Source organism: Xiphias gladius, chromosome 20 (genome assembly GCF_016859285.1).
Source record: "Xiphias gladius isolate SHS-SW01 ecotype Sanya breed wild chromosome 20, ASM1685928v1, whole genome shotgun sequence".
Lineage (NCBI taxonomy): Eukaryota > Metazoa > Chordata > Actinopteri > Istiophoriformes > Xiphiidae > Xiphias > Xiphias gladius.
Window position 1 is genome coordinate 1,394,515 of NC_053419.1, and position 17,587 is coordinate 1,412,101.

General features: G+C 40.2%; 1 protein-coding gene across 7 annotated transcripts in view; it reads left to right on the forward strand.

Annotated features, from left to right (window-relative positions):
* Positions 1 to 438: 438 nt before the first annotated feature.
* The window catches only part of sptan1 (spectrin alpha, non-erythrocytic 1), a 46,279-nt gene continuing 29,130 nt past the window's right edge, over positions 439 to 17,587 (forward strand). For 6 of the 7 annotated variants that reach the window (XM_040157130.1, XM_040157133.1, XM_040157132.1 and 3 more), the window contains exons 1-7: positions 439 to 530; positions 12,897 to 13,136; positions 14,103 to 14,228; positions 15,012 to 15,152; positions 15,653 to 15,933; positions 16,130 to 16,274; positions 16,387 to 16,541. In XM_040157130.1, coding sequence (XP_040013064.1) covers positions 12,900 to 13,136; positions 14,103 to 14,228; positions 15,012 to 15,152; positions 15,653 to 15,933; positions 16,130 to 16,274; positions 16,387 to 16,541 — 1,085 coding nt within the window. In that variant the 5' untranslated portion in view covers positions 439 to 530; positions 12,897 to 12,899. Of the gene's footprint in view, positions 531 to 4,165; positions 4,261 to 12,896; positions 13,137 to 14,102; positions 14,229 to 15,011; positions 15,153 to 15,652; positions 15,934 to 16,129; positions 16,275 to 16,386; positions 16,542 to 17,587 lie in introns of those variants that run through there. The other variant, XM_040157131.1, reaches the window with a different exon arrangement.

Here is a 17,587-nt window from a genome sequence, read left to right on the forward strand (position 1 = left end):
TGACAGTCGCTTCACTCGTCAGGCAAAGTGCATTCCGCTTCCGCAATGTGGCCCGAGGCTGCAGGCATAGAGCAGATATAGTACTGTGGATGAGCAGCAAGCAGCAAGTCCTTCTGCAGTGCTTCATGTATTATTTGTTTCACAAAGTGTAGTTCTGTACAGTCGGGAAGGGCGTGTAAGTCTGGAAAAAAGTATGCTTTTGATTTGAATGTTTTGATAATGAAGTCCACAAAACTGTCAAGATATCCTACCGGCTTTCAGTTCTGATTATTCAGTAAGTGCTGTGCCACCACCACTATAATTGCTAAACATTACAAGAACATGTTTATCTGGGTAGAATGACCTGAAATAACAAATAAACTTCGGGTCCCTTCGGTATTCATCGTTTTTTTCCGTACAGCTGCAGAAAATTACGTCACATTTGATAAAAAAAAAAAAAAACAGCTTTCTGAGCGAGCGCCCTCCCTTCCCTAGTCGTCGATCGGCCTGGACAACCATCGCTTCGTAAGCTCCTTCGAAAACACACCAAGGTGCGAAAATGCTTATATTTATATCGAAATGTTCATTTTAAAAGTTTGCAGTGAACGATTTAGATTAGGCTTTCTTAGCTGCCCTGATCAGTTCAATTTTTGTTCTCTGGGTTCTCCAAATTCACAAGCTCAACGTTGGCTAGCTGCAAGCATTCCTTTTGTTGAATGATATTTTTAGTAGAGTAGGTAATATACATGCAGATAACGTTATGCAAAATTTGCCAATTTGCTTCTAAAGAGTATTAGAGTTTGATAAAATGTAAATGTTAACATTAGCCACCCTACGAAATGACATTAGCTTGCATTGACACCAATTGACCTGCGTTGCATTCACACAAAATGGTAGATTTAAGCATTCACAAGTTGATATATTTAACATCAGCTAACTGTTATGTTTTCCGTTCGGAAAGTGCAGCTAATGTTGTAATATTGCTTGTTTGGTTAAAATGCTAACGTTAGCGAAAATAACCCAGGCGGTTGTCGTGAGCTGCTGTCTGCTAGCCAGTCCGTTAGTTTACAACGTCAATTTTCAGTAACGCTAGTCAAATCTGACTTCACCGATAACATTATTTATGGGTATAGTCAATCCTTCAGCGTTTGTAAACGGTGTGTTTTTAAATGAATGAATCAGATGTCACTAATAAAAATAACCACTAACAAGGTTCTGTAGTTGGCTACATTAGCTTGTCGGCCATGGCTGAGAGGGAGCCGCCCAGTGCAGTTGAAAACCTTCGGACATATGGCCCCAGCTGTTCGTCTTCCTGTTGCCCTACATTTAATTTAATGCGGACAGTGTTACACGAGCATCCTGGTGGACGGATATTCTGAAATACGCGAACAATTTGAGAGAGAGTTGGTCAAATCCAATATCATTAGTTAGCGTTACATGTTTTTAAGGAGTGGTCCAAGCCCATTAAAAGACCCCGGTATTTCCAACAGAGCGTGATACCATAGAGTTCACATAAAGACGATTGTGGACAGTAAAAGCACAATTGTGACAGTGTGAAGGCGCTGTCTCACACCTCTGCTACTGACTGCCCCTGCAAGTGGATTTGTCAGGCTGGTGCCAAGTTCTTCACATACCAAATGCCCCTCCACTCTGAAGAGGAATTCAGATAGAAACTAGCAGCATACGGCCTTCAAGATAGTGATTAAATACCATACAAAATGTATCTACCCATCCAGTCACCTGTACTGACTGGTGTTATTGTTGCACTGCTATGTAAGACATTGTTTTGGCTTTTATACTAACTGCAAATGTCAGATGCCCCTGGCCATTCATATGATAATGGAAGATACAGGGAACAGGAGAGTGTGTACTGACTCAGACATTTATTAATGAGCCTTGTTTCAACATTGACGTTTTCACTGTTATTAGGCTTAAAAATTGCATGAGCACGGCTGATGATGGCTTTAATGATTAATTTGATAAGACAAAATTGAACATGGAGCATTTTTATTAAAGATTTTTATCAGAGGTCAGAGGTCCGGAATGATTGGCGATAGCAAAATAACATTTAATTAACTCCCTTATAACTTTTAAACAACATACATTCAAGTTCGAGATACCTGTAGTCAATTGCTTGAACTTAGGCACAAAAAATGTGATTGCTGGATGGAAACACCGATCCTGGTGAAGCTTCTGCGTTGAAGATATATGGTTTTCGCAATTAATTCAGCTGTCAGCGTTGTTTTGGCACACACAGAAGGTTGCCCCTGAACTCTTATGCGTTATTGCACCACAAACATCACATCTCTTGTGATTGGGCCAGCACAAAACCGAGGCAGACACGGCTCTGACAGTTACCCCATATTTATTTCTCTCTCAGACATATTGTTACTACATTTACACTAGTTGTAGAAATTGTGTACTAGAGAAAACGAGACACATTCTGTATCTGTGATTTAGGAGCTGATAGGCAATTCTCTGCTGTAACGTTAACGTGTGAACAACAGCACGCAACAGTCTCCAGCAGTTAACGTCCCCATGACAATGATGTCAACAATAGGGAAATAAACCACATAAAACCACATTCATCTTGGGACAGGATCACTGTAAATAATCTCAAGCTAAAATTTATTCTTCAATATTCATAACACAATCTATGGGCTAGGTCTGGATTGACTTGCCGTTCAATCCGGAATGCGGACCAAGGTCTGGACTTTGAGAATTCCAGACCACAAGCGCAACAAGCAGGAGAACTGCAGTAACTGCCGCCATCTTTTGCTAGTAATGTGGACAGCATTAGGTGAATGCTGGAATCTGAACTGATTCTGCTGCAGAAACATGGAGGGAAAATCGGACAGCTGAACCACCTAAAATGCTTCCCAGATAGTCCAAGGGCAAATTAGATGTCCCTCTACACTGCCTCATTTTAATCGTATTAGAGTGACCGCTTGAATACATTTCATTAAATATTGTTGTCCATGTTACCACTGACAGAGATAGCATAATTATTTAGAAATGTTTGACTCTGACCAACGGAGATATGGCTGTTAGCCATGTACTTCTTCCTTTTAACTTACTGTTTGTTTGTTTAAATGAAGCCTGCACATTCAATTATTTGAGTGAATAGCTAGATGTAGGCAATATTTAATGTACACCAGTTAGCTGTGGTTTCAGGTGTTTTGTAATGCAAAGTAGATCTATCACAACATTTAGTCCAGTGCATTACACATGAGATCATGGTGTTAGATGTCTACCAGAGTTGTGCACGGTCACCTCTGCAGTCATTTGTAATCACCCTCTGTTTTTTATAGTTTTTTTGTTTGTATGTTTTTTTTTTTCCAGTTGTGTAATACTGATAACTTATATAATTTTTGAACACAGCTATTTAGACCTTGCTGTATGCCATGGTCTGTGCTACAGTGAATTAGAACCTACGTATTTCTTTTATCCAAGCTCCCCATCACATACAACCTACTAATTGTCTTTTTTCATTGTAACTGTAGGCTGACCATGACCCAGATAGAAAATAGGCCTCCTTGTCTCAAGACTGTCAGATTTGCTATGGAGCCTGCAGATACAGTACAGCCTGCTAACTCATTGTCATATTACTGCTGGCATGAACTAATTTCCAGACATTTTGAGACTGTGTGGAAGAGTCTTTCTGTCCCGAATTTACAGTGATTCTTCATAGCATTGCCTGCTGAAACATTACCATGATGAACTTCTTGTGAAAGCATCCTCTTATTCTGACTACTCACTGCTGATGGTTTATTACTTGTGAATGGTTGTAATCATGCGATCAATGTTATGCCCTGTAGCCAGCCTACACAGACCTTGTCAACCTTTACTAAGCCAATGCTCAAGGTAACAACCATATTTGTGTCACTACTCTGTGCCTTTGTGTGTTTGTGTATGCCATTGTGTCTTTTAGTTTGTACAGGAAAGAAGATTCGAGAGAAGTGTAGTCCAGTGGCGGTGTTGTTTTGCTGAGTAAAGGGATGGGAGAAAGCTAAAGGGAGGGGTAGCTGGTAAGGAGCAGAGAGAGAGACGCATGGGCTGGGCTACATCTTGGCTTACTCTTTTGTACAGCGTAATCACTGCAGGTGCAATGCGTATGTCTGTGCTGCTGTAGATGAGACTTCTCTTCCTCAGTCACTATTAGATTGTTAAGGAGTGTACTTCACATGTACACACTGCTTTAGACTATGACTTCACCACAGATGTAGACCTCTGATCAGCCAAAATACAAGAAAACCTGAGGCTCCAGACTTGAAATATCTTGTGTGTATGGTTTGGTTTTGCACTATTTTTTATCTTTTTTTATCCTGTCAAACTATCAACTCAGATCGGTCAGTATGAAAATGTAATGTTTGATTTAATTTGAATGTCACAAGGATATGGTAAGTGGCTGGTGATCTGAATTGTGCATGCTTTTGTCTGTTTCTGTTGGTCCTGGTAGATACCTAGCTAGGAGTAGTTTCATACTCTCAGTATGGAGTAATAGACATTACTTGAATTTTACTGCATGTCTTTTGTTGTTGTGATATTCTTTGCGAGAAAATGAAGTATGGTCTTGTCTTAAACTGAAATAGACTAAGGTATCTTAGGTAAATACATTTCAAAATTTGCCACATTGGTCAGTCCTTAAGAAAACATTGAAATTGCTTTGCATAATACTTTATATTTGCTTGATATGAGCCTAATTGGAGTTGTGAAAGGCTAGTTTGACTGGTCAAGAGGCTCTCTTGGTCTTTACTGGCCAAGACTCAGCAAAATGAATAGATTCTGTTTCCCAGGGCTACAGCTCTCATTAATGTTGTTTTTTGTAGAACTTTTTACTGTAGATTCTATTTAAATGAATTACATTTCTGATATCGATTTTATATTTGTTAAAACTTGCAGTTGGTTGCTAAAGGCTTCAAATTCCTGATTTTGCTATCAGCAATTATTGTGAACATATACGTTATGTATTGGCCTTATATGATTTAAGAAGAGTTCTTCAGAAGATCAGTTTGAGGAAAATAAAAAAGACATGTTGTTGCTGTTATATCATTGTCTTCATCCTCTCTAGGGAAAATAGACTGTCAGGGAAATAGACTTGCCTAGTCTTATGAGACTCACCCATTTCCTGCAAATTCCATTAGCTTCCATCCTTCTAGTATGGCGTCACTATGACCCCTATTCATAACAGATAATTCACCATAGTAACTGGGAGTTGCTCAGTGAATGACTTCATCCACTAATATGTGGAGCTCTGATAAAAGAGGACTTGGAGAAGGTTAGTGAAATCTATTGGAAAGATGCTGTATTCTCTGAGACAGAGTCTAATGTAAGGGTGTAGCCTTGCTTCATTGTAACAGCAACATCCAGTAGTTGACACATTTTGTACTTAGCTAACAAACTTCTATTTATCTATTTATTTAATGAAGTTCTGTGTTTAACAAGATTTAGGGTAAACTTCTTTAAGTCCTCCCTTATTATTAACTTTTGACTTCAACAGCCAGGTCTATTGAAGACGTGAGATTTACACTTTGGTTCAAATGTACCGTCTCTGATCTCGTCTCTGATCAGACATTGGAACAAGTATGAAATAGTGACTGAAACACTGTTCATTAGGACTAACCAGCAGTCACTTCCAAGCCATTTGTAACCATGACGTCGTCTGACAAAACCACCATATCCTAAATTAAAGACAACGGCTGTGCCTTACTATATTGACTTGTAAAATGATTACTCAGAGAGAAACTTAGCTCATTCATGTCTGCGTCAGCTGCAGTGCAGTCAGTTGAATGAGACATGTAGAGAGGTGTGTCTGCGGAGGGAAAGCGCAACCTCGCACTCGCAGGACAATACTGGCAGCTCTTTTACAGAAAGTAGCTAGGACTTGTCCAAAAATTTGTGCGATTTGTTGCGAGATGCTGTTGTGAAGAAAAGTCACTAAAGGGTCCTGATAAGTCGGTAAACCTAGCGAAAAAAGCGCTGCAGTTGGCATCACTGCCTAGAAATGCCCCCCTGATGATGTAATAGAAACCATTTGCACCAATTCATTTTGAATGAGCAACAGTTAATGGGGAAACTCCCAACATTCAGCCGGCCAACCAATGTTGTAAGCTCAGCAATGAGCCCTGGGGCATTTGGCTGAATAACGGCGTAACTTTATCACTCACTCACTCACTCACTCACATTTGTGTTTATAGGGCTGGCCTGGCTGTTGTGGTATATGATCACTTTCTGGTATGAACTCTCATACTAGTAAATAGTTAATTCACTATGAATTCATGCTATGTGTGTATTCTTGTGGAACATTTTCTACAAAAGACTGAACACAATTCTAATTCACAAAACACTGATAGGTTTAAAGTGAAATATTGTAAGTTACAATATAGGAGACAAACAAACATTATCAAAATAAGTCAAAGGAGAGTCTCTCAATAGAAAGAGTCTTACAATCCTCTTTATAGTGTTTCTTGAGACAAAGAACCTAGTCCCAATTGCTTATCTTTACTTCAACGCAAACACATCATCCAATAAGATAGAAACATATATAATGTTCATGCGCTGCCCATGCACTGGCCATAAATTGAAGCTCTGACACAGCATAGCTTGGCTTATTGACCATTTATGGTAAGGCTACAGGCTGCCCCATAGGTAGGCCCCCCTGGACTTATAAAACATCTTTCTAAGGCCTCTCGGAGAGACCTTGAAACTTCTATAGGAGCATCACTAAAAGTCGAAAAAAATGATACACACACACACTGAAGGAAAAGTTGGTGTTGGTGTGTGTGTGTGTGTGTGTGTGTGTGTGTGTGAGTGTGAGAGAGAGAAACTCCTTCAATGAAAGCTGAAAGTCTACCCTTCAGTCCCATCTTGACTGCCTCATTTCAGATCCATTGTGGTGTACAGAGGCAAAAATTATGAAAATTGTGTCACTGTCCAAATACTTATGGACTTAACTGAATGTAGCCTGTTTTACAGCTGTGGAATAATAAGATTGAACCCAAGCTATTTATTATTTTCATAACTGATACAGATTATTCTGACAATTACCAAAGATGTTTTTTAAACAGCAAGAGGAAACGGAGAAATTAGTAAGCAACAAACCATTACTGATTTCAGTGAACAAAAACATCACATGTTAAATTATTATCTACAATAACTGCAAACTATAGAAAAATCAATTAAACCATTATGAAATTGCAACCTGAAAGAATTTAAAGCTTTTGTAATGTCTTTTTAAATTGCTGCAACACATTTGAGTTTTCTCATCTTCAGGTGCTTTTTAAAACTGGTATGCCACGGGTAGATATGATCCTTGTAGGCAGCTGTTGTTTCGGCTATGTAGTCGCTAAGTTAGTTAGTCCAAGTAAAATGCAGACCTTGAGGGAAAAATGTTGAATCAAGGATTTCTATTATTACGATTTCTTGAGTTCCTTACATATTTCTTTCAGCTCACAAGCCCTGGTTGCCAAGTCAGCTCAGGAAGTACCAATATCTCTTTATATAGAACATAAGATAACTGGACTTTGGAAGGGTGAAGATAGGAGTAAGGGTTATATGACTACCCATCGTATAATAGAAGCTGGCAGTACTGCTGGCTGATATCAATGTGTGTGGGTGTTTGAGGGAGAGAGAGTAGAAAAACCCATAGAGGCAGCTGTGACGTGAAAAGAGGGAAAGCTGTTATCTATTGATACAAGAAGGGAGGAAGTGCTATCAGCAGTTGCAGTGCAGTTTTTAGGGGTGTCAGAGAGCTGTTAGCAGCCCTGCTCTGACACTAATTTTGTCTTGTTTTTCAGATATTCAATTAAGCCAGTCAATTCTGTTGTAATTAAAATTAAACTTTTTATTGAACCAAATATTTACAGTTAGGTACATAAGTATTTCGACAATGACACCATTTTTGTACTTGGATGAAAACCCTCTGGAGTCAGCGCCTGCCTGAGTCTGAAACCCATGGACATCACCAAATGCTGAGTTTCCTCCCTTGAGATGCTTTGCCAGGCCTTTACTGCAGCAGCCTTCAGTTGCTGCTTGTTTATGGGTCTTTCTGCCTTCAGTTTTATCTTCAGTAAGTGAAAAGCATGCTCAGTTGGGTTGAAGTCAAGTGACTGACTTGGCCATTAAAGAATATTCCACTTCTTTGCCTTGAGAAGCTCTTGGGTTCGTTTCACAGTAAATTTTGGCTCATTATCCATCTGTACTGGGAAGCAGCGTCCTATCAGTTTTGCAGCATTTGGCTGAATCTGAGCAGATACTATAGCCCTACACACTTCAGAATTTATCCTGCTACGTCTATCAGCAGTCTCACTATCAATAAACACAAGTGACCCACTTCCATTGGCAGCCATACATGCCCATGCTATAGCACTGCCTCTTTAATGTTTGACAGATGATGTGATATGCTTTGGATTTTTGAATTCTGCAATCATCCACTTCAGTTGTCATCCGGGGTCTCCCAGTTCTTTTGGTGTAGCTGAGCTCGCCAGTGAATTCCTCCTTTTTAAGAAAGTGCTAAATTGTTGATTTGGCCACTCCAAAAGTTTCCGCCATCTGTCTGATAGGTGTGTTTTTTCAGTCTAATGATGGCAAATTGCAAATTCAACACTTGGGATCAACTCCAGACCTTTCTATCTGCTTATTTTGTCACGAAATAATGAGGGAACAGGCCACACCTGGCCATAAAACTGAGGCTCTGTTCATACCTGGCATTAACATGCGTCTGGGGTGATCTGATCACAAGTGGACAGCTCTAAGCGCAGGTGTGAATACAAGCATTGAGGACACATTAAGATCCGATCACTCTGACAACATTCAGAGGAAGTGTGGGCTGCATATGGCCATATTCTCTTAGCAATGAGTATGCAGTTGTTTCCTGGGCAACAGTGAAGGACAAGTCAACTGATGTCGTCCTGCGTAAGCGGGTGTACGTACTTATTCACAAAAAAAAACACAAGTCGTACAAACTGTGTAAGTTTGAGCACCAAGGAATAGACCCAGTCTGTATTATTTGATTTCGTCGTCGTCTTCTTTTAATTTCTGGCAGATTAGGTAGGGGAAGTCCATTGCTGCTTCCTGCGGGTTCAAAACAACAGTGCATTCGGTCTTTGCAAACGAAATTGATGTAGATGATTATTTGCATATCGAAGGGGGAAGGTGAGATCTGATCACAAGTGGTTACTTCAGACGTATTGGAGACGCATTTGAATGTCAGGTGTGAACCGACATACTTGGAACTGTCCGCTTGTGATCGGATCATCTAAGGTGCATATTAATGCCAGGTATGAACAGGGGCTGATTGTCAGTACTTTTGAGCCTCTGAAAATGAGGGACTGTATAAAGCTGGCTTAAAACGACTGTATAAAGCTGGCTTACGTTCCTAAACGTTTAATGCAATATTTTTGTTAAACCCCTTGATTTAAAGCTGAAAGTCTACACTTCAATCAGATGTTGATGGCTTCGTTTCAAATCCATTGTGGTGGCTTACAGAGGTAAAATTACGAAAATTGTGTCACTGTCCAAACACTTATGTACCTAACTGTATGTGTTCCTCTTACACATCAGCTCATTACATACCTAGTCCTGTTGAAAGACGTCATCTTTACATTTAGTTGAAATGATGTCCAATGGCTGTAAAAAAAACTGCTGAGCCACTGTAATTTTGAAGATCGCACCAGGTGGCATCAGGTGACTTAGATTAAGCAACATGAAAGTAAATCAACATCTACTTATGTTTGTCAATTTGTGTGCAAAAGTTTTGATTTGAAAAAACTTAAAGGCAGTGTCAGCCAGAACATCAGTTACACAAATGTACAATTTATAGAAATTGAGACTAAATAGAGTGGACAATAAGTCCATATTAAGTGTGTCAGTCAATGCCCAACAACACTCTACCATGCTGATGACAAAAAATTATATTTTTGGAAAAATAATTTCCACGTGAAAGAAAATTGAAAATTAAAAACAATTGTCACGAGTATCATTTTTCTTGGAAGCTCCTGGCAGTAATTGTGAAGCACAGTACTGTCTAAATATAGCATGTTTGCTCAGTAAAACCTTTTCTGGGAAAAAAGACAAATTATATATATTTGCTGAAGAATACGTCCCCATTCATGGTCTAATTTGAAAGCTGTTGATCTGGATTCCCAGAAAATAACGATCTCCGTATCATCAGGGTTCGGGTGGACACCCACTTACAGATGGGACTGGATCAAGGCCGTTTGGAGTAGGCTAACATATGTTGGAAGGGTCCTATTGCCACACAGCTGTGAGAAGGTCAGCCCGTGTACTTCCAGAGTGCTATGTCTTGAACAAGTCGTGTTTTTATCAAACATGCTTGATATTTGTGACATCGTGCCAATTCTGTCTGACCAATGAAATTACAGCACTTGCTTTGTGCTTGCACATATGCACTGCAACCCTGAACAATTCTAGACATTACCTTGAGGAGCTGTATATGAGAACGCAAATGTCTGAATCAGTTGGACCGGACATTAAACGGGCTTTACCATGCCAGCTCCCTAGTACAAAGTCTGTGTAATGTCTGATTGAGCCCATGTGTAAATAGATTAGGTTATTGTCTGGAGAATTCACAGTGACCGAGTGAGCGTGTTGATGACGTTTATGTCCTGCGTCCTGCACGCTTTGCCCAGGAAACCAGCCCTCAGCTAAACCAAACAGACTATTTCTAGTAGGTGAGAATGCGTCTGACATGGACAGTCTCTTGTTGTGTGCTAAATGTGTGAGAAGGCAACTCCAGACTATGTCTTGACCGGATTTTCCAAACATTGCCTGGAGTTCATATACGAAAGCGGCTCAAGTCACCAGTCCCCTACCTGAGTGTTACTGGGACTTGTATATGCTATTATTCTTATTTTACTAGGTAACCACAAGGAAATAAACACCAAACAAGGTTTGTTTGTTTAAACTTGTTTGATCACTTCCTTTCTCTTTTTTTCCAAAGTTTCAATCAGTAAATGGGGAAAATGGGTCTTTGTGTGTGTAGTAAGGGGATGAAAGAGAGATGACTCTCGATCAATAAAATCATAATGATGTGTAAAATGTGTAATGTGAAATCATGTTTAGCCCTGTGATGCTAGAGATATTGGAAATGTCAGTTACAATTGTATGTCCCCTTTTGCTGACATCACTGTACAGAATGAGGCAGACTCAGTTAAATCCCTGAGATGATTTAAGTTCTCTGTAAACTGGGGCAGGCTTTTAGATGGGGGAAGGGTGCTGGCCAGCTTTCTGGAAGGTCACTTTTTCCAGGCAGTGGGTTGATGGTACTAATCGGCTTACAGTATATGCAGTGATACTATGTTGTGTGTTTGTATATGTGTGGGCTCACTGGGATGCTTGCTTGTCTGGATAGATAATGGCACCTCTTGGGACCACAGCATGTCTATGCGCTGGCTCTGTTTAAAAAGCTCACTTCAACTGCAATGCTGACTCCACTAATCCTCCCATTCAGTGTAGACATGGATCAGGAGACTCTGACATCTATCCATCGCTTTTTGTATCACTGTCTGCAACATCAACAAAAACCCTCTTTCATCTACATTTAGGTTTGACAGACTCCACACACACCCCTACCTCACCCTGCACTTTGCTTGGCTGTCAGCTGTTGTGCTTAGGGTCTGGTTAGACAGATCAATATCTCTCCCTCTCTCCTCCTCTTTGTCTCTGTCTGTTGATGGGCAGAGTCTGGTACATAAACAAAGAACATATTCTTATTTATGCTGTGGTTCAGTGCTTTAAATTCCTGAATAAAAATAAGGTTGAAAAACAAAAAGTATCAATCTTGTAAAACCACCAACAGTCAATCTTTTATTTTGAATTTATGAATGGTTTTTCATCTCTGCCCTTCAGACTGTGCTGCCCCCACCCTTTTGATTGCCCAATTCCTAGAAACTAAGCTGCTGTGGATGTCAGCTAAGATCATGTTTTGTCATGGTTCAACAGGGTTGCTAGCTAGACATTACCCACAGTTTAAGGCTACACTGGCCATGGGGCCAGAGACACAGGGGCCAGAGAAGCTGACTGCAGCAATCCCATTGTATAGTGAAGCCTGGGTACTGTTCGCATGCATGTGGAATTTCCGCCCCCACCCCCGTTTGGCATTTTACTATTTCAGCTGCTGACCTATTAGTTGCACAGCTTGGGACAGGATGGGGCTGGGGGGTGGGGGGGTAGGGGGGCTAATGGAGGATTTAGGCAAACAGCCTATTTCATTATATCCTTCCTCATAGTTCCTAGCCAAGTTTATGTCAAGAGAGGAGTTTTAGAAGTTAAGGATCCTGACACCTTTTCTCTCATTTGTTTCACCCCTGAGCTTCTATACTAATTGAAAATAGTTTTATGTTGTTTGCCGATAAGAGAAAGAGACAGGCAGACTGTTAAGCCATTAGTGGTCTTATCTGGGAAGATAGAAATGTCACAATTTCAGAGTTTGATGATTGATTTGTGATTGATCTGCAGTTAAGTAGCATCTGTGAATGGGACGGTATGTGACTGGTAATTGTAATATGGGAAAAGGGAATTTGAGTGTAACCTCTTCTAGGTAAGCCTACATTGCTGTAGCAGTCACTCTTTGGATATCATTAGTTACTGTATAGAAAAACCTATTCAAATGGACACAGCAAGAGGAGCTATTTTACTGTATAGGCTAGATGGCTTGTCTGAATATTCCCTTTCTTTACTCACTGTTATTCATATGCCAGTATTTGGTGGCCTGAGCAGGTAAAAGATCCAAAATTCAAATATCCAAATAAATTTGTTATAGATTTATTTTAGCTGCTTTTCCAAAAGTAGCTGATCTGTCATGGATGTAGATTAAACTGATGTGGTAGAAAAAAAGGTTGAGGGTTTGATCTGTGTTCACAACGTACTAATGAGCGTAACGTATTGTTTGTTTACAGAAGATGGACACCGCAGGAGCCAAAGTTCTGGAGACAGCTGAAGACATCCAGGAGCGCCGGCAGCAGGTGCTGGACCGCTACCGGCGTTTCAAGGAGTTGTCAATTATGCGCCGGCAGAAGCTGGAGGACTCTTACCGCTTTCAGTTTTTCCGCCGCGATGCTGATGAGTTGGAGAAGTGGATCCAGGAGAAGCTGCAGATCGCCTCTGATGAGAACTACAAGGACCCTTCCAACCTACAGGTCTGTCAGCCTGGTTTTTAATGTCTCTCTATATTTGAAGTAGAGGTCTTCATGGACCTTCTTGGTTCTGGGGAACAGAGACCGGTCCGGTAGGGTCTCTCTTTACTGCCACGGGTTTCAGGTCTGCGTGTCAATATGTCAATACCCGTATGTTAGCATACGTGCTATCAGCTCTGATCACATGGAATATCACAATCACCAAGGGAAAAAAATGTTTTCCGAGAGAGGGAGAAGGATAACTGTGGACTTCACAGCTGACTGAAATGTTGTTCTAAAATGTTGTAGGAAATTTGTTGATGAGGGAACTGGCACCAGTCTTGTTTGAGGAAAATCAGTTGCTTAAAAGAGTTATACTATTGAATGACAGTCTTTTTGGAATTTGATTCACAGAAATTTAACATGTTAGAACATTGTTTTATGTCAATCTGTTGCCCAGTTGGCTACAGATTGTTGTGTTTTTGGTCCACGAGGTGAAATGGGACTTTCAGTCATTTTATAAAATTTTGTCTTAGTCTTGTATAAAAAAATTATTTTAGTTTCTATTACTTTTTATTCATTCTTAGGACATCATTATTATTCTTTTGCTGCTTTTTCCCACTGCGGCTGCTTGTTAATTGACTAAATAAATTGATTTAGAGCATCATGCTTCTGCTGGTCTTAGTGTTGTCTGTCTGTTTTAGGGTGTGTTCAGGTCAATCACATTTTGGACCTGGTCTATTTAATCTTGGTCTATTCAGGTTCGAGCTGCCTTTGCCTGGGTCCCCCTCGGATCAGGTCTCTTTTTTGAAATCAGTTTATGCCATTGAACCCTATTTGACTGTTAACTTGCCATTGGTACCGTCCCGGAAATCATAGTTCACAATGTAGATAAGCTTCTTTTCATCTATATTTTGCCGTCAATCATTTGATTTGATACATTGCTTTTTATTAACTTTCCATTAACCTTTTTATTTATCTTTTACACAGGGGAAGCTGCAGAAACATCAGGCCTTTGAAGCTGAAGTTCAGGCCAATGCTGGGGCCATTATCAAACTGGACGAGACTGGAAACCTTATGATCAGCGAAGGCCACTTCGCCTCTGAGACCATTCGAGTAAGGCACACACTGAAAAGGATTGGGTCATTTTAATACTTAGTATGGGTGCACAAAAAATTCTGTGTACCCATGGTGGGCTGAACAGTTAGCATCATTAAGGAGCAAACACAATCTTAAAGGCCCAGAGAAACACAGAAACGTCACTTGGTTTTGCTTTCTGAATATCCCGTCTACTGTTAACTCCTTCCATTTCACTCAGTCCTACACGCCTTACCGGACACAACAGAGACCCATAGTTACAAGTGTCAATTTGGTTGAGTATATACAAGTACGTGTTGAACCTCTGTGTGGCTCCTGAGTGCTGTGAAACTTCTTCCACATTCAGCTCTTCATAATCAGCTTTCCCTTCTTGTCATTCTGTTGTGAAGAAATGGACTGACTTCTGTATTGTGTTTTAATATGAGTCATCTTACAAAGGAATGGTGCTTTTTGAAATCTATTTGTTTTCAGGTGGTATTTTTAAACAGATATCCTAGTATAATAAATACTTTTTAAACACTAGGACTCACTTTTCTATTTTAAATACAGATGGAGGAGAAAGGACAAAAGAAAACTACTGTGTGTGTGTGTGTGTGTGTGTGTGTGTGTGTGTGTGTATGCATGTACATATGTATATACACATACTGTATATTATACACAGTATATCAACACAATTCAGCAACAAGATTAAAACCGGAAACTAATTTTGGCTGATCGGTGTATTTTCATAATTTCTTTGACTTTCCTCCCCTCGTTTTACAAACTTAAAAAAAATCTTTCCACCTCTCCTGTGTGCGGTAGGCTCGTCTGGAGGAGCTACATCGCCTATGGGACCTCCTGCTGCAAAGGACCAAGGAAAAGGGCATGCGTCTACTGCAGGCCCAGAAACTGGTCCAGTACCTTCGTGAGTGTGAAGATGCCCTGGACTGGATCAGTGATAAGGTTAGATTCACAAATCTTAAAAGCTTCCCTGAGGCTAATGGTACCAGTTACCTTGAATGAGGACTGGAACCAGCCAAATTTTGTGTGAAATAGAAACCTTTGCTTCACCAATAACTAGTACAGACAACTAACTAAATTTGAAATGCCATAGTAATGATAAGCAGTAAGTCAAGTTAAGGCTAAGTGCACAAAACATCTTAAAGTTGACCAAATTGCTAGCATTGTCAGACTATCCAGTTCAATTGTTAGGAGAGCTGAAATGGTGCGATTTGCTCTTATGTTACTCAGTGTTCATTAGGAGAGTGCCACCTCAAATGACAATTTGAATTTATGGTTAGAAATAACCTTATTCAAACGTTGTGAATGAAATACATGAAATGATTAACAAGCCATTTTATAGCTTCTAGAGACATAAAAGCATAGAAATTTGACTTTAGTGCTTACATATAAGCACTTTAATGATGGCCTCAGTGTTGTTTTTTTTTCACTTCCATCTGTAGGAGGCCATGGCCACCTCTGAGGAGCTGGGCCAGGACTTGGAGCATGTGGAGCTCCTGCAGAAAAAGTTTGAGGAGTTCCAGACAGACCTGGCAGCCCATGAGGAACGTGTGAATGAAGTGAACCAGCTGGCAGCCAAGCTGATACAGGAGACCCATCCTGAGGCTGAGCTCATACTTCGCAAGCAGGATGAGGTCAATACTGCCTGGCAGCGCCTGAAGGGCCTGGCCCAGCAGAGGCAAGGCAAGCTGTTTGGGGCTGCTGAGGTGCAGCGCTTCAACAGGTAAACATCAGAGAAACTTATGGTCCACCTTTACACAGTTTGTGTGTGTGTGTGTGTGTGCGTGTGTGTGTGTGTGTGTGTGTGTGTGTGTGTGTGTGTGTACAGATTGTAATTACGTGTCTGTTAACTATGAACACGTTATTACTTTGTCTTATTGATGATATTGACAGGCTGTGTGTTTTCATTCTGACAAAAGAGATGTGGATGAGACCATCAGTTGGATCAAAGAGAAGGAGCAGCTGATGGCCTCAGATGACTTTGGTCGTGACCTGGCCAGTGTGCAGGCTCTTCTGCGCAAACATGAGGGTTTGGAGAGAGACCTTGCTGCTCTGGAAGATAAGGCAGGACATATGCTACTCTACAGAATGTCAACACCTATACAGAACAGCCATGAAGTTAAAAACTTGATGTTCTAATTTCTTATGTTCTCCCCTTTTTCTGCGCGATAATTAGGTCAACACACTGGGTGGTGATGCAGAGCGCCTGCAGCAGACACATCCCCAAAATGCCTCCCAGATTCACCTGAAGAAGGACGAACTCATCACTAATTGGGAACAGATTCGCACTCTGGCTGCTGAGCGCCATGCCCGCCTCAACGACTCCTACCGGTAAAAAGCATACACTGCTTGGTGATAAACTGTCTGATGAGCAGCATTCTTGTTACTTGTGAATTACATCAAACATGCAATTCAGACATCATGTTTTCAGGAAATTAAGCAGTTGGGGGCACACATTCTCTAAAGCAACTAGCTTTCAAACATATGAGTCGTGTATTACATGATTGATGAGGCAGTACTGAAATATTAAACTACAATTTATCTCAGATTGTAGCAATTATGTACTACATGAATAGTTGTTATTAGAGCTGCAACTCTTGGTTGATTCATCGATTTGTCTATTGACAGAAAAGTAATTGGCAACTATTTTGATAATCGAGTTATTGATCAAGCTAGAATTCCAAACTTTCTTTTGTCATTTGTGAGGATTTGCTGCTTTTCTTTGTCTTATGTAGAATTAAATTAAATATATTTGAATTTTGGACTGTAGTTCAGACAAAACAAGCAATATGAAGACATCGCCTCGGACAGGAATTGTGATGGGCATTTGCAAACAATTGCAAACAATTATTCAAAAATAATAAGCATCATAATAGGTAATGAAAATAACTGTTGCAGCCATAGTTGCTATTTAAGTTGATGCAATTTGTCATGCACAGACAGTACACCTTATGTAACTGCTGACAATGTAATCGTCAAGAGAATCTGCATTTACCTTAAATTTTGAAGTTGAACTATCTATTGTAAGGGCTGTAGAATGTCTCATCAGTTATATCCACATATCTGTGTAGGTAAGCTAAAATACATTCCTGAGAGTATGAGTTCCCACACAAAGTCTTGCTTACTACTTGATTGTTTCATATGTCATTTTTGTCCTCGAGTATAACATGCTTCTAAAAGCTTGAACCAGTGATAGTATATTGTCCAGTCCGGATAGTATACTGCTTCTGAAATGCGAGGACAGCTTCAATGCAATGTTGCATATTTTTTAAGACCTATTTTATTTTAAGACTTTAATTATTAGGAACCCTGCTAATCCTAGTATGCTTGAAAATATGAAAGCTGCAAGTTCACAGGCAGATATTAGCTTAGTGACA